We start from the raw sequence: 25,342 nt of genomic DNA, 5'->3' as shown, positions 1-25,342 counted from the left end.
TTTGTGCTAAATTTACTAGTGAGAGTATACTATTATGTTTTGGCAGACTTCTTACCCTTGTGGTTCTCTTTATCCTTCTTTGGTTAAGGCTAACTAAACCTTTAATTCATATGAAATGTGATTTTAGGCCGACTATAAATTTTATATATATGACATAAGACATCTTTGTTGCTTTCATGTGACGTTTTGTGGTGTCTTTGTTGCCTTTACAGAGTATAGAACAACTAGGAGGAAAAGCCATTAAAGGGCTTTTTATTTTATAATGCTTTTTTGCAATACATCCACGGGACTTTGTTATGTGAAATTGTGAATAACAATGCAAAAATATGGTTTTCAATTTTCTTGTTTTCTTTTATATTTGATAAATTACTATTAGCTCAGATATTTGTCTTCTACATGATGTTTCTGTTAAAGGTCGATCCTTAAGAAAAGCTTAGATACAAGTATGTTAGCAAGTTAACTATTAAGTTGCTTGAAGAAGGATTTGATTTTAAAGAACATTTATTAGCACTTCGACGTTACCACTTCATGGAGTTAGCAGACTGGGCAGCTTTGTTTATCATGTCACTTTGGCATCATGTACTGTTCTTTCGTAATCATGTCAATAAATTTAAATAATCTGTTGTCATTTAACGGACACTCATCTGATGATGTTTTTCTTGTTCTTCAAATAACAGAAGTGGTGCATTACAGAGGCAGAGCAAAGACTTGCAGAAATTCAAGGACTTCTTGAGTTGTCAATTCAGAGGTCTTCTTGCCAATTTGATCATAATAAAGACAGATTATATGTGTACATTAAAGGACATGACACAATGCCTCTTTCAGCATCTGCTATCGGTACGATATCACTGTTGTGTCATCATGTTCTTGCATCTCTTTTTATTTTCCATAGTTGAATGCTCCTTAGTGTTTCTATCATTTTTTTTAAAATATTGTTCTAACAAATGCTCTGTTATCACAGGGCTCCATTCTTTTGATTTTCTAGGTTTGGGTTATCGTGTGGACTGGCCAGTTAGTATTGTTTTGACTCCTGAGGCATTGAAAATATATTCGGAAATATTTAGTTTTTTGATAAAAGTGAAGATTGGCATTTTTTCATTGACTGATATATGGCGCTCATTAAAGGTATGCTCTTATACTGGTTTGCAATTTGCAATTTCTCTTTTAGTTTCGTAGCACTTTCACAGGTGTGCACTTTCTTCTTTAGTTTTATAGCTCTTACTCTGGTTTGCAATTTCTCGTTTAGTTATATAGCTCTTGCTCTGGTTTGCAATTTCTCACTTAGTTTTATAGCCTACTCATTTATCAAAAAGGCAATATCAGATATACACCCATGGATATCAAACTTCAATCTGCTGGAAAGTGAAAAGTGATTTGTGAAGAAATTTAGAATATTTCTGAATATTTTTAATTATGCACTAAAGCTTAGAAAATGGACAGAAAGTATAAATTTCACAATCCCTAAAATCAGGGATAATACTATAAATTACAACTCATGAGTTATTGGATACAACTCGTCCAATTCTCTTTTTAAATAAGATCATACCTAAAATTAAAATATCAAGTAGTCAGAAAAATAAATTCCTAAAAAATTGGATTTACAAATTTGAATTCCACTCCCAGTCAAGCTAGGAATAGATGACATCTATTTTTGGAATGGTAGCATGGAAACTGAATCATCCAACTTCACTCTTCCCAGTGGCTTTGTAAGGAATTTAGCAACTTGAGTATTTGGGGAGTTGTATGCTAATTTGATTATTCCCTCATTAGCCTTTTTTTTTTTGAAAAGGAGACAAAGGTCACATGTCCACGAGTGACCTCCTCCCATCCTCACTTGTGGCGGAGGAAAACCGTGGTTACAAGTATCAACATAAATTAGGGCAAAATAATAGTACAAGACCCAAAACACTAACACAAAATTCGCACAGCAAGGATTATACATCAAAATAGACCTAGAACCAAAACAAAGGTCATGAACCAGAGCAAGGAAATCTTAATGCATAAAGCTTCCCCAATCTCTGCTAAGATCTTGGAAAGAAAACCCCTCAAAACCTTTAGTCTTGTAAACCCAAGTTGCAACCCAGAATTTGGCTTTCTTCCACAACAAAACTGCTGAATCATTTCCTATATCTTCGAAGATTCTTCTGTTTCTTTCTGTCCAACATTAGCCTTTTCTTTGATGAATTGTGGTCAAGTTCAACATGCTTGGTGGGGTTGTGATGCGCTGTATTTTTTACAATGCTGATGGCTGCCAGATTATCGCAATGCTCCTTCATAGGCGTAGTAACTATGTTCCCAAGCTCTTTTAATGTCATTTTCACCACATTTCTTGTCATATACTTAAGGCTAGTGCACGGTATTTGATTTCTGCACACTTCAAACAACATGTTGCTTGCTTCTCCAAGTTATTAAGTTTCCACAAACATAAGTACAACATCTTGTAGTAAACTTTTTATCAATAACAAACCCTGCCATGTTAGCATTAGAGCAAATTCCAACTTCTTTATGGTTTCCTTTTTTGAAAAAGAAAACCGTTCCCAGATGCCATCTTCAATCTTCAATGGTACTATAAATTGTTTCAAGATGCTCCTCATTAGGGTTGTTTATGAATTGGCTCACTACAATTATTAAGAAACCAATATTTAGCCTAGTATGAGATGGGTAAATAAGTTTACCTACAATTGTTGATATCTACCTTTGTCAACATGAGGACAATCATTTTGAAGCCAATTTCGTAGTTTGACTTTATTGGAGTATTGACTGGCTTATAGATTCAAGCGAGTCTAGGACACACTTACGTTGTGAAATAGAGGTACCTTTCTTTGAGAAATTATTTCAAGTGCTGTTGGTCTTTAATGTAAAATTCCTCATCAAGAATTACATCATTATGCATATTTCTTCTAAGTAGTAGTCCTTGGTTAAATAAGTCTTCTACATACACAATAAGGGTGTAAATTTTTCTTCCGTGTAAATGTTTAGTAAGGGTGTGATCAACTTTTCCTTGGATGTAACCATGTTCCTTGACTACCCTTGTAAATCTTTCAAACTATTTCGTTGGAGATTGCTTGAGACCATACAAGGTTTTTTGCAACAAGCAGACTTGATTAAAGTTGTTGGGCGTGCCTCAAATCTAAGATGAATTTGCATGTAAACATCATCCTCCAATTCACCATTGAGAAAAATATTTTGACATCTAATTATCAAAGAGTCCAATGACAATTAGCTACCGATGATAATAGGACTTGAATTGTATTAAGTTTTGCCATTGGGACAAATATCTCTTGATAATCTAGGCTATAGGTTTGAATAAATCCTTTAGCCACCAACCTTGCGTTGTTGTGCTCTATAGTTCCTTCTAGCTTGTATTTAAAATTGAAGATCAACTTTTTCCTTGGGTAGGTCAGAGATTTCCTAAGTTCCATTTTTATCAAGGCATTAGTTTCGGTAGGAAATCAAGCTAGTTAATTGTTGACAACCAGGAAATTTATGTCAAATTGTTGTTTCAGTTTCCTAGTCTATAGGAATTCCTATTTATTGTATATATAGCCTTGTTCTATGTTGTAAAGAATATACAGAAATAAAAATAACCTCTCATACCATTTTCTTCATGGTATCAAAAGCCATGGAAGCTCAAAATTGAGATTTATTTTTTAATTTTTTCTTCAGCCCTCTCTTAAAAATTAGGGTTTGGCATTCTTGAGGTTCAATCCTAGGAAACCATTTTCGAGTGTTATTCTATTCTCACCTCCGACCTAGGGAGATGCCCAACTTTTGATCGGCGGAACCCCGAACTCCGATGCCCAACAAAGTTGCGCGTGAGCCCCTTGGGCCTCCGTTATTCGTTATTCACTACCAGTTACGTCACGTGCCGACGCGTGACAAACTTCGACGACCTCTTTTTCAGGCGTCTTCCTCCTCTGCATCTTCTTTGTCTCCGGCGCGCCACCCATCTGTGCTCCATTGCCTCGTCTCCGCTGTTATTTCTCTATGGCAGAACAAAGCTCTTCACAATTTATCTCTTTTGTTGCACAACAAAGCAACACTCATGCACTTTAGGTTATTCAAACCCCTCATACCCATTGAATTGTGGATTCCGGTGCTTTAGACCACATGACAGGTGATAGATCATTATTTTCATTTTTTAGCAAATGCTCCAATGATAGCACTGTCCGCATAGCAGATGGCTCGTGTTCGAGAATAGACTGAATTGGGACCATAACAATCACACCAAGTCTTGTTTTAAATTCTGTTCTTTACGTTCTCAAACTTGATTGTAATTTAATCTTAGTGAGCAAACTGAATAGAGATCTTAATTGTAAAGCTAAGTTTACTGCTAATTTTTGTGTTTTTCAGGATGTGGAATCAGGGATGATGATTGGCCAGGCTGAGTTCAGTAAGGGCTTGTATCTGCTAAAAATCAAGACTCTCGAGTCTAACCATGGAAATCATTGTTGTCGCTCTCAGTGTCAATCACTTACATCAGTAAATCAATCCAATAAAATCAATACAATCACATTATGGCATTATCGTTTATGTCATCCAAATTTCGTGTACCTCAAACACTTATTCCCATCCCTATTTGTCAATAAAAACCCTCAGTCTCTTCGGTGTGATATTTGTCGATTTTCTAAGCACTCTTGTCACTCTTTTGCCCCAAGACCTCTTCAACCCTCTCATCCCTTCTCACTCATTCACGACGATATTTAGGGACCATCCAAAATTCAAAATACCAGTGGGGCACGTTGGTTCTTGTTACTAGTTGACAATCATAGCCGTTAAGTTGGACATTCCTCATGAAAGAAAAGTCTGAAACAAATCAAATTTTCCAAAACTTCCACAAAATGATTCAAACCCAATTTCAAACAAACATTCAGGTATTAAAAACCGACAATGCTCGTGACTTCTTCAATTTTGTCCTTGGATCATATTTGCAGTCACATGGGATTGTTCATAAAAGTTCTTGCGTAGACACACCACAACAAAATGGTGTGGCCGAACGCAAAAATCGCCATTTACTTGAGGTAGCTCGATCCTTACTCTTTTCATCTCATGTTCCAAAAAGATTCTAGAGTGATGCTGTCCTCACAGCCACCTATCTCATAAATAGAATGCCATCACGAGCCCTAAAGTTCAAAACTTTGTTGCAAATCTTTCTTGAATCATATCCTCACTCACATCTTGTGTCTCAAATTCCCCTTCATATCTTTGGTCGTGTTGCATTTGTCCATGTTCATTCCTCACACCGAAGCAAGCTTGATGCCCGCGCCACCAAATGTATACTTCTTGGCTACTCATCCAATAAAAAAGGCCACAAATGCTACTGTCCAATTTCCAAAAAGTTGTACCACTCCATGGATGTCACTTTCTTTGAAGACCAACCTTGTTACACCAATTCTATAGTTTCGGGGGAGAACCATAGTTAGGAATTGAAAAATTGGGACTTTGTTTCTCTCATGTACAATACAGTTGATTCTCCTTCGAATACTATTCCTCACAACACTATTCTTCCAAGAACATCACCAACTCCTTCCGTTGCCCATACTCCAAACTATTCAGTTGAATCACATGAGCCAAGAAATTCTCATCCAATCTCTTCGAGTCCTATATACATTCCAAGTAAAGAGGTCCAACCTCATCATTCAGCCGAATCAAATGGGCCAAGAACTCCTCATCCAATCTCTTCAAGTCCTTTCCCCTTCCCAAGCAAAGAGATCTAGGTTTACTCAAGGAGAAAGAAACAACTAGCAAGCATTGAACAAGCCACTACTCAAACTCAGCAAGGTCAAGAATATGATCCGATCCCATTTATCCTTGAAAAAACACAGGAAGACGCTAGATCTGAACCTATTATGGAAGAAAATGTGTCAGATGATCTGAATATCCCCATTGCTCACAGAAAGGGGTACGCTCTTGCACTCAACATCCCATTCACAATTATCTGAGTTTCTCAAGCCTGTCTCCTACGTATAGAGCCTTTATCACCTCCTTGGACCAAGTTCAGATTCCCACATCGGTCCAGGAAGCCCTACAAATTTCTTATTGGAAGGCTGCCACGATGGATGAGCTTAGAGCACTTGAAAAGAATGAAACACGGATCCTCATAGATCTACCTCTTGGCAAACACACAATTGGCTGCAAATGGACCTTCTTAGTCAAGCATAACGCGGATGGAACATTGAAAGATTCAAGGCTCGCTTAGTGGCCAAAGGATTCACTCAATCCTATGTATTGATTACCAAGAGATGTTTTCTCCTATTGCTAAGTTGAACACCATCCAAGTTCTCTTGTCGAATGCAGTAAACAAAGAATGACCTTTATTCCAACTTGATGTAAAGAACGCATTTCTTAACGTAGATCTAGTGGAAGAAGTATACATGGATATACCTCCAAGATTTGAGGACATTCACAAAGGGAAAGGTGTGCAAACTCAAGAAATCCCTTTATGGCCTCAAGCAATTCCCTCGAGCCTGGTTTGACAGGTTTATGAAAGTTCTAAAGGGAGATAGCTACACTCGGTGCCAATTAGATCACACTCTGTTTGTAAAACATTTAGTAGGGGGAAAACTAACGGTGTTAATAGTTTCTGTCGAAGATATTGTGGTTACAGGAAATTTCATGGAGGACATTACTCATCTCAAGCAGCTCATCTCCATTGAATTTGAGATAAAGGATCTAGGACAATTAAGATACTTTCTAGGGATGGAAGTAGCAAGATCTAGCCTAGTCATTTTAGTCACTCAACGAAAATATGTCCTCGACCTCTTACAAGAAACATGGATTATTGGATGCAAGCTAGTTGACTCACCGATGGATCCTAATACCAAACTTGGAGCACAGACAGACGAAATAAAAGTTGAACAAGGAAGGTATCAATGTCTCGTGGGAAAATTAATCTACCTAACTCACACTCAGCCTGATATAAGCTTTGCTGCAAGTGTTAGTCAATTTCTCAACAATCCTGCCAAGGAACACATGGATTCTTAGGTACCTCAAAGGAACACCAGGAAAAGAGCTAATGTTCAAATTTTTTTTTTTCACAAGGATCTTGAAATCTACACAGATGCAGATTGGGCAAGTTCTCTCACTGACCGAAGATCCACTTCTGGATACTGCTCCTATATTTGGGGAAATCTTGTATCTTGGCGCAACAAGAAGCAGCAGGTAGTAGCTCGCAGCAGTGGTGAAGCAGAATTTCGTGCCTTAGCACATGGAATTTGTGAAGGAATGTGGCTGAAACGCTTACTTGATGAACTCAGAATCCGACTTGAAGACCCTATACATGTTTTTTGTGATAATCAATCAGCCACAACAATTGCAAAGAATCCAGTCCATCGTGATAGAACTAAACATGTCGAAATTGATCGTCATTTCATCATTGAGAAGATTGAAGGCAAGATCATCACCTTGAATCATGTTCCCTCAAGACAACATGCAGTTGGCATCTTAACTAAAGCTCTCCATCGCCCTAATTTAGTGAACTCAGCTCCAAACTAGGAATGTTTAGCATATATCATCTAGCTTGAGGGGGAGTGTAGGAAATCAAGCTAGATAATTGTTGACAGATGTTGACTACTAGGAAATTTATGTCAAATTGTTGTTTGAGTTTCCTAGTCTAGGAATTCCTATTTATTGTATTTAATTTTGAATATGAAGGGGCTTAGATGTATGCTGTATAGATAGCCTTGTTCTATTTTGTAAAGAATATACAGAAATAAAATAATTTCTCTCATACCATTTTCTTCAGTTTCATCTTTAATCGCTACTTTCCATTATGATTTTCTCAGAGCCTCATGGATAGACTTGGGAATCTTTATACGGGTCGTATTTGTTGTAAGAACACAATACCATGCTATAAACATCACATGAGATAAATTGAGCAAGAGGATATTGTGTGCATGACCTTACCCTTCTTCTTATAGCAGTAGAACGATCAATTTGTCTAATTTTATCCCACAACCTCTGAATATCACTCCTCATTTTAAAGTTTTTTTTTCAGCCATAATACCCAAAGGAATGCCACTATCGCTGTCTGTTTTTTCTTGCTGTCTGCCAAGGAATTTGTTTTTCCTTTTATTTGAAACATTAGAACTTCTACACATCATCTTGGAGTGCACCAAAGTAAACTAAACTCCAAAAGTTTGAGCCAAAGAATGTATGAGACTATCTTTGAGGACTCACAAAATCTTGATAAACAAATTCACTACATAAAAAGTATCTCCTATTTTCTTCACAATCCAAAAATGAACCTTTGTTATGGCACTATAGATTAGGTCACCCAAATTTCCTATATTAGAAGAAACATTTTTGGCAATTGTTCAGTGACAAAAATATTTCAATTGTCCAAGCATTTTAAGATTGAATTATCTTGTCAAAGGCTAGCCATCTTAATGTTTTTTTTAGTTACTTGTAGTGATATTTGAGGACCTTTTAGAGTTGATAGTATTTCACGGGCTAGATGCTTTGTCATTCACTGATGACCATACTAAAGTAACGTGGACCTACTATATTCATTAAGAGGAAAATTACTTACAAAAGAGAGTAAAATTATAATTATCAGGCTGCAACTCTTTTTTCTGTTCGTGTACCTATCTTCTCTTTCAAAGTTTTCACTTTGAGATGATATAAATGCTTATCTAGGTTTTTCACTTTGTTTGTGTAGTTTTGGTGTTTTGTAGTTGGGTTTGCTCTCTTTTATTGTTGTGTTTGTTTTGATTGTTACCATGGTTTTCTTTTGTCGAAAGTGAGGTTTTTTTATATATTCATGAGAGGCGGTCAGTCTAAGACAAAGACCTCTGTCTCTTTTTTCAAAAAGGTTTTGCCAATCATCAAGCTTTGGAATAAAATTTTACAATTCACTAAGTTGGAAGAACTTTTGTAGCCTCTCAAATAATTTGGCAAAAACTAGGTTCTTTTTTGGTTGAAAATGTTGTTCGTTTTTGTTGGTTGGTTTTTATTTATTTGAAAAATACAATTTCTTGCCTTTTGTATTGAACAAGAAAAGTTTTGGGCAATAATATCATCGGATCACTTAGAGTTGGTTCATATCAATTCACCAAAATATGCTGTTGTATTTCGTCATGCTAACCAACAGAGTTTGCTTTTAATATTTGTATATAGGAGTTGAGGCCCTTGATCAGTGTCAAACATGCAGAGCTATCAAAACAGGAAGTGGGTCATTTTAATTTATTGATGAAGATAAGGTTAGTGTATCACTATCCCTTTTGGCTTTATAATATTATTTAATTACAAATATTAAACCTAAATAAACAAAAAGTTAATTTATTATATATAAAATTTTCCACAACCTCACTTTGATCCAAAAGGCTTGGAACAAAGGTAACATATGTTTGAATACTGTAGGTTACTGGGATTAATTCTACTAATTTGATTTTATTAAAGAATAAAAAGGCCAATATATTGGCAGATTACAATGTACAAGATAGCTAAAAAGGAAATAAATAAATATTACAACCTATGCTTAGCAGTACAACACTCTAGGTATTTACACATATGCTATCACTTCTTCTACACTCCCCCTCAAGCTGAGTTATATATGTTATACAAATTCAGCTTGGAATTAAATTCTTCAAAACTCGTTCTTGGAAGGAACTTTATTAGGATGTTGGCAATCTGTTTTTTGTGGGAATGTAGTTGAGCTCAATGACCTTTGAATTTACTTTCTAAAAAATGAAGTGTCGGTCTATTTCAACATGTTTAGTTCTATCATGGTGAACCGGATTCTTAGTAATGTTGATTGCAGCTTGACTATCACTGTACATCTTAAATGACTCAGGAGAGTCAATTCTCAACTCATTCATTAGCCTTTTGAGCCACATCCTTCACATATACCTAAGGCCCAAGCACGATGTTCTGACTCTGCACTACTCTTTGAGACCATGTACTGGTTTTTGCTGTGCCAAGTGACTAAATTACCCCATACATAGGTGCAATAACCACTGGTTGATCGTCTGTCGATCAACTCTCCAACCCAACTAGAATCTGTGTAGACTTCTAAGTCTCGATTGTTGTGTTTTTTGAAGTGCAAATTGAGACCTGGTGTCATTTTCAAATATCGTAGAATACGACGAGCTGCTTCCAAGTGCTCCTCAAAAGAATTGTGCATATGTTGGCTTACCACGCTAACAGAGAAAGTTATTTCAGGTCTAGTATGAGAGATAGATTAGTTTCCCCACTAATCTTTGATAATTCCCCATCTCTACTGGAGTTGAATCCTCACTTCGAATTGCTTTCAAGTTTGGATCCATTGGAGTGTCAACAGGCTTACAATCATTCCAGTTTCTTTTAATAGGTCTAGGATATACTTTCGTTGAGATATAACAATTCCATCTTTGGATCGGGCTACTTCCATTCCAAAAAAGTATTTGAGGGGTCCTAAATCTTTGATTTCAAACTCTGAGGCAAGAAGTCTTTTGAGATTTGAAATTTGCATGAATCGTCTCCGGTTAGGATTATGTCATCCGCATAGATAGTGAGAATTGCCAGCTTCCTTGTTGAAGAGAACTTAACAAACAGGGTATGATCAGCATGGCTTTGAGTATATCCTTGTTTAATAACTGACTTTGCAAATCTATCAAACTATGCCTGAGGTGACTGTTTCAAGACATAAAGAGATTTGAGAAGTTTGCACACTATTCGATCACTGGAGTATTTTTCATCCCTAGGGGAATTTCCATACAGACTTCTTCTTTGAGTTCCCCATTCAAAAAGACATTTTTTTACATCCAACTAATATAAGGGTCAATCACAATTTACAGCAAGTGATAACAAAACAATTACTGTATTAAGCTTGGCGACGGGAGCAAAGGTCTCTTGATAGTCAACACCATATGATTGAGTGAACCCTTTTGCGACCAATCGAGCCTTGAATCTGTTGATACTCCCATCTAAGTTATACTTGACAGTAAAAATCCACTTACAATCAACTGTTTGCTTTCCTAAAGGTAACTCAGTGAGAACCCAAGTACCATTTTTCTCAAGAGCATTGATTTCTTCATCAACTGCAATCTTCCATTTAGGATCTTTCAAGGCCTCATAAATGTCTCTAGGAATCTGATTAAGATCAAAGGAAGAGACAAAGGCTCGGTACATAGGTGTTAGTTTCCTATAAGCAACATATTTCTCTATTGGGTGATTAGTACAAGTCTAAGACCCTTTCGAAGAGCAATAGGCACGTCAATGTCATCAATAGTAAGAGAAACTAACTCACAAGTTATAGAATCCTTACCTTCATGATTTTCAAGGTCACGGGAGCTCGGATGAGTGTTTGAACAATCCTTGTCTTGCATGTTGACCTCTATATTCCCATCTTTTCTCCTGCTATAAACACGAAATTCTTTGTTACCTATATCAAATTGTGCTTGAGTTTGAAGTGGCAGTACGGTTGAGAGTATTTGGATTTTCATCACAGGAAAATGAGGTCGGACTGACTATAGGAAGTGAGGAGGACGGACTGGATGTGTTTCTGAGCTAAGATCTGGTTGGATAGGCAAAGAAGAAGGCAAGGGAGAACCAGTTGACTGTGACAACATATTTAAGGGTTGAGCAGTTTGATGATGTTCCTGTGTCAAGACATTGGGTTGAAGAAATGCAGCCTGATGATTTTGAAGAGTTTCCCAAAGCTGATATTCCTTTGAATGCTCCCTCTGAATACGAGGTTTGGAAAGAAAGATTGGTGCTAAAAAAATGTGACATCCATGGTGTTATAAACCCTCTTTGTAATCGGGGAGTAACATTTGTATTCCTTTTGAGTGCTGGAATAGCCCATGAAGAGACATCTGTGAGACTTTGGATCAAGTTTTGTTCTTTTGTGATCATAAATATTGACAAAAGCAGTACAACCAAAGACTTTGAGTGGAAGATTTGAGGAGAAAGTTGAGATGTTAGGGAATGTTGCGAGTAACAAATTTTTGGGGTTTTGAATTGTAATACTCGGCTAGGCATACGATTTATGAGATAGGCGGCCGTGAGTACGACTTCCCCCCAAAAGTGTTTAGGAACATGATTTGAAAACATGATGGATCTAGAAACTTCTAGAAGATGTCTGTTTTTTCTCTCAGCCACCCCATTTTACTGTGGAGTATCAACACATGAACTAACATGAACAATCCCTTGCGCTAACTTTGTGATAGTTGGTTGGTAGAAGGCTCCTAAGAAGTTGAAACAAATTTCTGAGATTGATTGGCTGAGATTGAGCGGCCATGAAATTTGGCGATTGGACTTTCATGATGAATGGGCAGGAGAGCAGGGTGTATGAATGGGCAAGCGGAAAAAAAGATGTTTATAAACTCAAGATAGATGGAAAAAACTTAGCACAAAAATGCAACTCTTTGATGAAATGGTGGGAGAACCCGAGATGAAGAGTCATAGCCGAAGCAGAAAGTGCTGAGGAGGAAGCTGCTGGAGAAAGGTGGCCAGCGGTGCTGTCACGTGCCCTATGCGTGCGCGCGCAAGAGAAGACGTAGGGGAGTGTGGCGGCACGTGTGACTCACGCGCCACTCTTCTGGACCCCGAACTTTGGGGTTTTGCCGATCGGAGGTGGGGCAAGCTTTCTGGGTAGGAGGTGAGATTAGAATACAACTCTAAATAAGATTTTTAAGTTTGAGCCTCAAAGGACTAAACCTTATTTGTTTTTTAAGAAATGACAAAATAAAAAATTGGAAAGATTTCCCAATTTTGGACTACAAATGCTCTGATACCATGTAGATTTTTTGAGATTAATTCTTCTAATTTGATTTTATTGAAGTATTTACACATATGCTATCACTGTATCTACAAATACAAAACACAAAAGTTGTACCAAAAATAGTAAAGACAAACAACCAATAGAGGCTGCTAAAACAGTCCAAGTTTCTTGAGGGAAATATAATGATCAGAGCTTTTGTCAATTCATAATGCCAACTATGAGCCAAAAAAAAAAATTATCATGCTCAATTCCATCATTGTAGCCAAAAGAACTTCTACAATTAGATTTATGAATAATACCAGGACTTTTAAGAATGAAAATGCTTTGGTCTTGGGAAGAGCTTTTGCTCTGATTAGTTCATAGTTTTCATGATTATGGCTTTTGCAAGCTATATGCATATATAGAAGGATTTCCAGTATAACACGAAGGCTATGTGAAAAATAGGAAGGCTATGTTTGAACATATGGTGATTTGGATGGAGTTGCATGGATATGTGATGTAGTTAGTTAGTGTTGGGAAGTTTGGAGGGCTTCAAAGGCAAATATATATAGAGGTAATAACTATAATAACTACATTCCTATTTACTCAATCCGGTGCGTTATGTGCAAAAGGAATTATGAGTGCAGTGATTATCTATTTCTCCGTTCTTTTTCGAAGGCCATGATAGACCACCAATTAGGCTAACGTACTCTAGGAGACCAAAGAATACTTAATGTAATTTTAGAAATAGCTGAGGTGGCAAATTTCTTTAATGAGTTGTTTACTGTTTTGTTAGCATGGGTATAAATAGAAAAGTTAGAGAATTGTATAGGCATGGATTTTTGTTTGTAAAAAAATAGTAAATATACTGAGGGAGATCCCAAGCATCTCGAATAGCTTGGAACCATTGTAATTCCTTCTGTTGATATCAATAATAGCCTATTTTCTAATTCTTTCAAGAACTGAGTTGGAACTATAGCCTATCAACTAGTATCAAGAGCAGATCGACTGGGGAGAGAGACATGGGACCATAGAAGACTAGAAAGACAGATCAAGAAAAGCTGGAAGACCTGCCGGAGTTGGAGGTGACGGTAGAATTCAAGATCGGGGTAGTCCGTGATGAGGTGTGGCAACTCAGGGAGGAAATGATGGCAGCTCTGGGTCGACTTCTCAAGAAGCAACGAGAAGACAGTGGGGTCAGCTAAGAATGGAGCGCCCAACTCCGCAGAACCCACCCCTCGATCCCCATAGAAATCAGGAAAAGTGGTGCTAAGTCCCCGAACTAGCACTTCACCGGTGCCGGACATGGAAGCTACGAGCTCCACCTATGACCTTTGGCGAGATTTCCGACTGCGACGCCTGGAGCTACCCACCTTTGACGACACCAATTCGGATGGCTGGATACTCAGAGCTAAAAAATATTTCACCCTCCAGAGGTTCAGCAATGATGAAATGGTGGAGGCAACGACTATCAACTTTGAAAGGAAAGCCTAATCTGGTACTGATGGGAACTACGATGCCGACCAATTGTTCTTTGGGATGATTTGAAGTTGCTGATCTTGAATAAATTCAGAAACATCAAGAAAGGGTCACTACACGAGTAGTTCTTTGTGTTTCGGCAAGAGGGTACAGTGGAAGAATATTGTGAAGGCTTTCTTGAATTACTCGCACCTCTGGATGGTGTTTCCGACATTGTGGCACTGAGCCATTTCTTGAGTTGACTCAAGCGAAATATCGGGGAAGAGTTGAGGTTGTTTGAACTAGGGACTTTGAACAAGGCCATGATTGAGAGTAAGAACCGGTCTTTATTCGGGTCCAGACTAAGTTTGGGCAATTCCAAGGGAGCTGGAAATTCAAGCACGGAGCAGAAAACGATATGCCAGTACTAAAGGTTGACCGATTCAGAGATGCAAGAGAAACGAAGCAAGGGCATTTGTTATCGTTGTGATAACAAATGGGTCCCGGGACACCGGTGTGCGAAGAAAGAACTCAGTATACTTGATACCCACGATGAAGAAGATGACTAGGGCACTGACGAAGATATCGAATCTATGCAAGAAGAAATATTGCAGCTGGATAGCGCTGAGGTCACTGGTATGGTAGAGGTGTCCTTGAACTCAAGAACGGGTTTAACGGCTCCTAAGACCATGAATTAGACCATGATAACTGAAATGCTACAAGCTAGGATCATTTTCTGTTGGTAAAAAAGAAGATGGGTCGTGGAGATTTTGTATAGACTACAGAGCACTCAATTAGGCCACTATTCCTGACAAATTCCCCATTCCTGTTATCGATGAGTTGCTAGATGAGCTTCATGGAGCACAAGTATTTTCCAAGCTGGAACTCTAATCGGGATATCGCCAAATACGAGTTCGAACGAAAGATGTGCCCAAGAAAGCATTTAGAACACACGACGCACACTGAATTTTTGGTCATGCCTTTCGGCCTCACCAACGCTCCAGCCACCTTTCAATTATTGATGAACGACATTTGCCGGCTTTACTTGAGAAGATTTGTTCTGGTATTCTTTGATGATATTCTGATGTATAGAAGTGAAGTTGACCACCAGGAGTATCTCACCATTGTGCCACAATTACTCCGGCGACACAAGCTTTTTGCCAACCAAAAAAAAGGAGATGGCTTATTTGGGGCATATAATTTCTGGTCATGGGATAAGGTTGATCCTAGTAAAGTGGAAGCAATGGTAAATTGGGTAGTCCCACGCAACATCCGAGAGTTACAGGGTTCTTGGGTCTAATAGGGTATTACCGCAAATTTGTGGCTGGATATGCACAAATTGCTTGGCCTCTAACGGAACAATTTAAAAAGGATTGTTTTGGGTGGAATGAAGCAGCTGACAAGGCCTTTAAGGACTTAAAACAAGCTATAAGCACCGTGCCAGTATTGGCCATGCCCAACTTCTCACAACCCTTCATTGTTGAGATAGATGCTTCGTGATATGGATTAGGTGTTGTGCTAATGCAAGGGTCCGGACCAGTAGCCTATTTCAACCACACTCTTGGGCCTCAGGGACGACTGAAATCCATCTATGAGAAGGAACTAAGGGCAATCATGTTTGCTGTCCCAAATGGAGGCCCTACTTGCTTGGTTGACGGTTCATTGTAAAGACTAATCAACAAAGCTTAAAGTACCTCTTAGAACAACGAGTGATTGGCAGCGAATACCAATGTTGGATAGCTAAGCTCATGACCTATGAGTTCGACATTCTTTACAAGCCTGGCGCTAGTAATAGAGTAGCTGATGCACTATCTAGAAAATCAGAATCTGCTGCACTTTGTACCCTCCAAATCCCACAATGGCAGCATTGGGAACAATTACAAGCCGAGGTACAGCAGGACTCCTTCATAAAAAATGACATTCAAGAAGGGAAACAACATGTTGGGTTCACTTCACAGCATGACATTTTGCTCTACAGAGGAAGGATAGTGATTCCCAAAGGGTCCTCCTTAGTGAACATCATATTGGCTGAGTTTCACAACACACCAATGGGAGGGTATTAAGGAGAAATGAAGACATACCAGCGGCTGAAATCAGAGGTTTATTGGGTCGGAATGAGGAAAGACGTGCTGAAATTTGTTCGTGAATGCACAACTTGCCAACAACAAAAATATGCAGCCACAACTTCAGCTGGATTACTGCAGCCCATTGCCTTGCCCACTCAAATTTGGTTGAGGGATTGTGTTGACAGTTAGAGAAATAGAGTATTAATGATTTGATCTTTTGGGTTTCCTAGGGGTATAGGATTCGTTTCCTATTCTGTATTTAATGTAGTGATACTTGTATAGCCTATATATAGTTCCAGCCATAAGTTGTATTATAATGTATCAGAAATAAAATATAAAAAAGAGTGATTATTTCTCACCATTTCATTATGGTATCAGAGCTGTAAATCATCACGAGCAAGAAGCTCAATGGTCGTGGGGGGTTAGATTTCCTTTTATCCCCTCCTCTCTCTTCTGAGCCAGAAATTACCCCTCCTCTCTCTTCTGAGCCAGAAATCACTCATTTCTCTTCTTCTGAGCTAGAAATTATCCCTTTCTCTTCTTCTGAGCCTCCAATGTTTTCTGAGCCTGAACATCAACCCGCTCACGAAGATGGATCTTCTTCTCCTCAAGACCAACAAAAAGAACTACGGGTGTATTTCAAAAGGAATAAACAGGTTACGAATCCTAAGCACAGTCAAGCGTCCAATCCGGTGATGGAACCACTTCCCTCAAAAGATCCAGGTACTCTTCCATCAAACAAACAGTCAGATCTAGATATTCCCATTGCATTGAGAAAAGGAACTAGAACATGCATCCAACACCCTATTTCAAAGTTCATTTCTTATTCAAAATTGTCATCTCCATTTAAAGCTTTTACCTCTAGTCTATCAGATGTTGTGATCCCCAGGAATATCGAAGAAGCACTTGATTCTCCCCAATGGAAAGCAGTAGTGCTTGAAGAGATAAGAGCACTCAAACAGAATGGAACGTGGAAATTAGTGGAGTTACCACCAGACAAGAAGGTAATAGGGTGCAAATGGGTGTTCACAGTCAAATACAATGCAAATGGATCTATTGAGAGGTACAAAGCTCGGTTAGTTGCCAAGGGATTTACTAAAACCTATGGAATTGACTACATGGAAATGTTCACTCTAGTTGCTAAACTCAACATTATCAGAGTTCTTCTCTCGCTAGCTGTTAACCTAGATTGGGAATTGCATCAACTTGATGTAAAGAATGCATTCTTGAATGTGGATCTTGAAGAAGTGTATATGAGTCAGCCTTCGGGATTTGAAGAGCCTCTCATGACAACCACAGTCTGCAAATTGAACAAATCACTCTATGGCTTGAAACAATCTCCTCGAACATGGTTCAATCGTTTCTTGAAAGTTGTCAAAAGGCTTGGATACATACAAGGTCAGACTGATCACACTTTCTTTGTTAAGCACTTAGGAAGTGGAAAAATTGCGGTATTGATCGTATATGTTGATGACATAATTATAACTGGTAATCACACTGAGGAGATGAATTCAATCAAAGAAATGTTGGCAAATGAGTTCGAAGTTAAAGATCTTGGTGCTCTCAAATATTTTTTGAGTATGGAATTTGCTAGAAGCAAAAAAAGTATTTTCGTGTCCTAGAGAAAATACACTCTAGACCGTCTAAAGGAAACAGGCATGCTCGGAAGAAGGCCCAGCAAAACTCCAATTGAGCTCGGAGATAAAAGGAAAATGTTTGAAGGAAGTCCAGTTGACAAGGGGAGGTACCAACAACTGGCAGGAAAACTCATCTACCTCTCACATACTAGACCCGACATTGATTTTGCAGTGAGTCTAGTTAGTCAATACATGCATGATCCCTGTCAGGGACATCTCAATGCAATGTATAGGATTCTGAGATATCTCAAGCAAACACTAGGAAACGACCTTTTCTTCAGGAAGACAACTGAGAGAAAGGTTGAAGTGTTCACAGATGCAGTCTGGGCTGGCTCAGTTGATGATAGAAAGTCTACATCTGGATATTGCACAATGGTATGGGGGAATGTGGTCACATGGCGAAGTAAAAAGCAAATAGTGGTCGCAAGAAGCAGTACAAAAGCAGAGTATAGAGCCATGGCTCATGAGTGTGAAACTATATGGATCAAACGTCTACTAGAAGAATTGAAGATTGAATATGAAGTCCCTATTCAACTCTACTGTGACAACCAATCTACCATCAGCATTGCACATAACCCCATACACCATGACAGGACTAAACACGTGGAAGTTGACCACCACTTCATTAAAGAAAAAATTGATGGAAGAATTATCAGCATTAGATATGTGCATACTGATCAACAATTAGCTGATATTCTCACAAAGGGATTTTCCGAACAAGCATTTGATTTCCTAGTAAACAAGCTTGGACTCATCAATATTTATAGTCCAGCTTGAGAGGGAGTGTTGACAGTTAGAGAAATAGAGGATTAATGATTTGATCTTTTGGGTTTCCTAGTGGTATAGGAGTCGTTTCCTATTCTCTATTTAATGTAGTGATACTTTTATAGCCTATATATAGTTCTAGCCATAAGTTGTATTATAATGTATCAGAAATAAAATATAAAAGAGTGATTATTTCTCACCATTTCATTAGACTGCCTAAATCAGAGGGCTGGGATACTATTATAGTGGTGGTCAATAAACTAAATAAATATGCTCACTTCATCTCCTTGAAAATCCTTTTAGTGCTGCTACAGTCGCTAATATCTTCTTGAAAGAGGTTGTTCGACTTCATGGCTTGCCTTTATCCATCATTTCTGACAGAGAGAGAGTATTCACCAGTAATTTTTGGAGCGAACTCTTCAAATGGCAGGACACCACATTAAAAAGAAGCACGACCTACCACCCACAAACTAATGGGCAAACAGAGGTGGTAAACTGGACCCTTGAAACCTGTCTAAGGTGTATTGTTGATGAGAAATCGAGACAGTGGGCCAAATGGATGGCTTGGGCGGAATATTGGTATAACACCTCTACCCATTCAGCCACTAAGTGTACCCTATTTAGAGCACTCTATGGCAGAGATCCACCTCCTTTAATCAGTTACCTAGTGCGTACCTCGCTTGTTTCAGCAGTAGACATTTTGCTGGAAGACCGAGATGCCATCCTTGATGACCTCCGTATGCACCTCCTTCGAGCACAACAACGAATGAAGCAACAAGCTGACAAACATTGGCACCATGAGGAGTTCAAGGTAGGAGACTTGGTCTATCTCAATCTGAGACCTTACAAGCAGCAATCCTTGGCCAAATGACGCTATGAGAAGCTCGCTGCCAAGTTTTATGGGCCTTTCAAGGTGATAGCAAGAGTTGGGGCAGTAGCCTATAGGCTTGACCTCCCTTCCACCTCCACCATTCACCCCGTTTTTCACATCTCTTAGCTCAAAAAGGCTCCCGACTCTGCGTTGTCTTCCGCCTCTTTGACTCCTTTGTCACCTGACTTAGAATTACAAGTAGAACCTGAGGCAGTGCTACAAGTCAGGCAACATACCAACCAAGGCTTGAGGGACTTTGAAGTTCTCATCAAATGGAAGTCCCTTCTAGAATATCAAGCCACATGGGAGAGTTTTGAAATGATCAACACAAGATTTCCAGAGTTTCACCTTGAGGACAAGGTGAAAGTGCACACCAGGGATATTGATAGACACCAATTAGGCTAATGTACTCTAGGAGACCAAAGAATACTTATGTAATTTTAGAAATAGTTGAGGTGGCAAATTTCTTTAATGAGCTGTTTAGTGTTTGGTCAGTATGGGTATAAATAGAAAAGTTAGAGAATTGTATAGGCATGGATTTTTGTTTGTATAGGAAGGGTAAATATACTCAGGGAGATCCCAAGCATCTCGAATAGCTTGGAACCATTGTAATTCCTTCTTTTGATATCAATAATAGCCTATATTCTAATTCTTTCAAGAACTGAGTTGGAACAATAGCCTATCATATTACATTTACATTGTTTGATATCAATGAGATACCTCAATAGAGTTCTTTCAAGTATTGCTAATCTGTTCTAAGTCTATCACTCACTGGTGGCCCACTTTAGTCTTTAGAAAAGACACTCTCCAAACATCACCGGCAGCTGCATAGCCCAAAGCTGACCATCAACAACTATCCTTCATCCTAGTTACCTTTTCACCCCAAGTAGGATAAACCCAATTTACTTGGAAGCTTATTAGATCTCATTACCATCTAATGCTAACTCAGCTGACCTATTGGAGAATAAAATCTTGTTTTTTACAAAATCACAAAATGATACGCATACAGTTTGAAGTGAAAATCAACACGTCAAACTAGGTAAAAGCAAAAGTGCTTTTAGATGAAAAGTATGTGGAAGTTCATATCTTCTTGCACCATCTCACCAACATCCCAATTATTACGAGTTCACAGTTCATATCTTCTGGAATCATGTAAATAGTGTTTGACTATGCATTGGATTAATGAGAATGTTATATTACTATGTAGGGTTACACATGGGAATGCTATAATTTGTTATTTTTTATTTAATTATGTGTGACTTCTAAAAGTATAAAATAAGGGAATCTAAAACACCTATTTAGATGGGTGTAATATTGTCCCCTTTGAAACGGTCCCTAAAGACCATCCACTACCAGAGTCAATAAGAAAGACAATTATGGATTAAATTGTTTTAGACCTTTGTTGTCGCGAAAGTTACCCCCAAGGTATCTCATTTACAAAAAGAGTAATGATATGTGCACCCAAAATATACACCAAAACATTACACACAGTGACATGTCACTGCTTTTTAAAACAGTGGATCTCTGTTTTAATAAATGTGATTGGTTAGACTAAACTGTCACATCACTGTGTGTAATGTTTGGGTGCACATATCATTACTTTTACAAAAATGAGACCGAGTGAAAGACAATCTTGCATCCAATGTTGCCATCTGACACCAAAACATTTCTTCTGCAAAATTAATTCCAGGAAAACACCTTTCTCAAAGTCAATTTTAAATACAAAAGCATTCTCCCCATTGACTTTGTAATCTTCTTCTGCCTCAATAGCAACAAGAATGACATAGTGCCTACCTGCCAGAATGTTGTTTGGGTATTTGAAATTGTATCCATTACTTCTCCAAGTCTCAAAGACATTACTTTATATGTATTCTGATAAAGACTTCACTTATCCTGCATCCTATTCTGCCATCAATAATATGCAATCTTATAAAGACTTGCCAGATTGTGCTGCTTTTACTGAAATTTAAGGGATTGTTTTTCTTATTTCTGTGTATATTCTCTGATTTTGTTCCTTCCAAATGTTTTTGTTCCTTAGGTCTTTTCTTCTTTTTCCTCTTGCATGTATACAGGCATCAGGTCAGTCATTTTGTATCTACCCTGCAGCAGTATGTAGAGTCACAACTATCACATGTATCATGGTGTAGATTTCTTCACTCCTTTCAGCATAAGGTATGTGATCACAAACTGTACAAGTGACATCAAATACAACTTTCTTGAAAGTGAGAAAGTTGTGTTTAAATGATTTTATCAGATGTGAAATTTTAGGCAAGGATTGTAAGGTCCCATTTCCTTTTACAACATTTTATTGATATTGCATTTATTACATGGTTGATTCATGTTTACTTTACTCGAGCATTTAGTATTCTGAAGTGTTGTGTGTTTAAATGTAGCTTAATGTATCTGTACACTATTTTCAGTCATTTCAGTACCTAGTGACGTGTGTGAATGTTTTGAAATACATTTACTAAGGGAAAGAAAGTTTAAGGCCTGGCTTCAAGTTAGGAAAATATTTTATGTTTTTCACAGTTTATTGAATAAAACAAAATTCTGATATCCAGTTAAGAGTTTTTTTCCTTTCCTAGTTTTGGTTTCGATGGTTGCCAATGCGTGTAACTGAGATTGATTTATTATGTCTACTCCTTTTAGATTACAACCTCATTAGGTTAGCTGTCTTCTCTTCCTGATTTGACATGGAAATCTTTTGGTTAAACCATAGTCCAATGGTAATTATGTAATGTGCATGGTTGACAGTAGCTGTCATGTGTTAGTGCATATGAGCTGTGTAATGTCTTTTCTTGCCATGCTAATTACTGTGGTTGTTGAATTTATAATTCTTGTCCTAGTTTTTTTTCACTGTTTTGTTTTATTTCTTGGACAATGTCTTGCTAATGAATGTGATTTTGACTCATACAGGTCAAAGATATGATGGATCTTGAGTCAGTGCACATGGCATATCTAATTGACTCGCTGCATATGTAAGTTCAGGCTCCATTGTTTGAGAGTTTAAGATGTTATTTTAAGAAATATCTACACCCATATATATTGCAATTTTTTTTTTTGACAAAATCCCAAAATTAATCAGCCTATATTCTATGTTGCACTGTTATCAGAAAACATTTTGGGCCGTTTGGTATGCATGAATTTGGAGACGTGAATGAGAATCTGAACTCTTTCCCATGTTTGGTACATGGTTGGAATTTTTCTAACAAAACTGTACGCAAGGAATTTTAACTTTTCATGATTCTGGGTTCAAGTGTAACCCACTTGACGGGTGGTTTTGTGATCCTTAGAAATGTGAGACACTTCAAAATTATTATTATTTTTAAAAAAAAAATTTTAAACTAATAATTTTTTTGTTAATGACTTGTTTTATTTTTGAAGCTTATAATATAAAAACAAATATACATATATCCAAACTATAAAATGATAAATAATGTTTGTTTGTTTTAAAAAAATTGATATGTAAAGCATTTATATCATTATTTTAGTTTAAAATAATAAATGAAATATTATTAAAAATAAAATAAGAGTATTTTTGTATTTTTAAAAACTATACTTGATTCTAGTTAAAAAAATACTCCATGAGTAAATTTGTTTATTAATTTATAATCTAAGGTAAAATTTAGTACTTTTTTAAAATGTCATTTGTTTTTTATGATGATATTATTTATTGTTTTGATAAAATATATTATTAAATCAATTTTATGAAAATATAAAAACTTGACAAATTCATATACACAACTAAACACAGAAAATGATATTATCAGGAATCATAGATAAGATTCCAGTACACAACTAAACACAATGACATAAGTTTCCAGACTCAGATTACCCTTTTTAACTTTATGAGTATATGAAAGTTATGAACTCCTCATACCAAACGGCCCCAAGTATCTCAATGGTTTCTAAGAATGTAAGAGCTTGTTTGGCATTGATGGATATTATATGGGCTTCTAAGAACATTGGAATTTAGATACAGGTGATTCCTCTTAGAAGTATGTGGGGAAGATCTTGGCGCTTTTGCTCTTTCTTTTTTCCCTTTGGTTCTTACTTGATCGCATCTCTGCAGATGTTTTCTATCGGATGAAACGCGACATGTAGCCAGGATTATAGACAGCATTTTGCAGTGTGCATTAGACTTTCGGTCTTGTCTTAGAGGAGGCATGTGGGATGTTGGATTAAGTCAAGGAGAGCTGGTGGGAAAACTTTCTAGAGTAAATATATCACAGGTGATTCTTACATCCTTACAATTGTATTGAACAAGTATTATTGTTTTATGTAGATGTGTCAGAGGTGCTCTAAAATCAGCGACAAATCCCTAATTAATATGACATGTGTTGTCTTGTTTTTTTTTTTCTTTTCAAAAAAATCATCCTAAAATCACGCAGGCTAATGTTCAGCTAACAAGTGATCTAAATTCTAAAGAATATCACGCTAGTCAAATTGGTACAACGATTTGTGCTAATAATAGCTGACAATCGCAAAGGGAACAAAGGGAAACCTTGTCTTTATCGAATTCTGGAACGTTCTTGTTAAAACTAAATTGAAAATCGTAGCCATGAAGAGAAAAACGTGAAAAAATTTTAGAACAAAAGAAAATCTCAGAACTAGGTCCCCATTTCTTAATCATTGTTTAATCCAAGGATGGTATCAATGTTCCCAGGAAGAGTGATATTTAGCACACTTCTTCGGAAAATCATTATTTACCCGTCCACTACCCTATGGTTGTAAGTTGCAACTTTTCACCTCCTTGTTCTAAAACCCCAAATTGCAACAAAAGAAAAACGAGTGATGTCTTGAAATTATCTTTAAGAAGAGGGTCTTCTGTTGCCCAACCATTAATTTTATACTAGATGGAGAAAGAGATATCAAATCAAACTGCTATTATCGAATGAATGGTTAAGCTTTTGCAGGTACTTGGCATGAAAAAAATATTTGACAAAAATCTCCAAGAATTGCGCCTGCATTATCTCAAGTCACCAAAACACGAAGAATATGGGCTTTCCCGGTTCTGGGGACACCTGAACTTCAATGAATATTACTCAGATAACGGTAATGAACTGCGATTCTATGCTGCTTCAATCTGAATCTCTGTACGTAACTGATTGAAATGAGTGAAGAGATGGATCACACTAAGAAGATATCTCCAACTTCAATTTGGAAAAGATGTTGCTGGTTAACATGGATGAAATACCTATGGAAGCAGTCAGTAATGCATTCATCTTGGGCTGCGGATACATGTAATGTGAGAGATCCTCATTTTTTTTTCTCTGATGATTTATGGTCTGTATGTCTTATTGGTGTTGCAGAGATATCTTTTGGTTTAGAGAAGTGTTGATTCAATTAGTTCTAGAAATGGGGTGCAGGTAAGTTGTTACGTGAAAGGATATATTATATGACGAGTGTTTATAGTGTAGTAGATGGCCGAATATATATCATAATGATTTTTTAATTTTTTTTTGTATAGAAGCTTTCTATTGTAATGTTATTTTTGGTTCTATCTTTTGTACATATTATATGAAGTACTACATATATATGGGCTGGATGTAGTCACGCTTTTGGCAATTAGCGTGGCTGGTCACTCGAGAAAAATATTAATGTAAAAATAATTGATTTAGGCCACATCTTTAATATAAGGGTTGTGTTTTTTCCAATTATCTGTTTGGACTATGTGTTTTGATAAATTACTTTTTGGACTTTATGTTTGGTAAAATAGTTAAAATATAACCCTAAACTCAATTTTGATGAAGAAAAAATTGAATATAACAACACAGTTTTTAAGCAGAATAATTTTATTTTTGTTCTTAATTGTTAGTTTGGTAAATTATTTGTGATTTTAGTTGAGAAAATATTGACCAAA

The 25,342-nt window shown here is 37.2% G+C and overlaps 1 protein-coding gene across 2 annotated transcripts in view; it reads left to right on the top strand.

Annotated features, from left to right (window-relative positions):
* LOC133788811 (uncharacterized) overlaps positions 1–25,139 on the top strand; it is a 40,523-nt gene extending 15,384 nt beyond the window's left edge. For both annotated transcript variants that reach the window (XM_062226413.1, XM_062226412.1), the window contains exons 7-14: positions 438–579; positions 678–837; positions 962–1,125; positions 9,118–9,200; positions 21,552–21,651; positions 22,396–22,457; positions 23,552–23,711; positions 24,396–25,139. In XM_062226413.1, coding sequence (XP_062082397.1) covers positions 438–579; positions 678–837; positions 962–1,125; positions 9,118–9,200; positions 21,552–21,651; positions 22,396–22,457; positions 23,552–23,711; positions 24,396–24,569 — 1,045 coding nt within the window. In that variant the 3' untranslated portion in view covers positions 24,570–25,139. The remainder of the gene's footprint in view (positions 1–437; positions 580–677; positions 838–961; positions 1,126–9,117; positions 9,201–21,551; positions 21,652–22,395; positions 22,458–23,551; positions 23,712–24,395) is intronic.
* The last annotated feature ends 203 nt before the right edge of the window (positions 25,140–25,342 follow it).

The sequence above is a fragment of the Humulus lupulus genome, chromosome 7 (assembly GCF_963169125.1).
Source record: "Humulus lupulus chromosome 7, drHumLupu1.1, whole genome shotgun sequence".
NCBI classification, from domain to species: Eukaryota; Viridiplantae; Streptophyta; class Magnoliopsida; order Rosales; family Cannabaceae; genus Humulus; species Humulus lupulus.
Note: the sequence above shows the minus strand (reverse complement) of the source record. Positions and strands in the feature narration are given on the sequence as shown.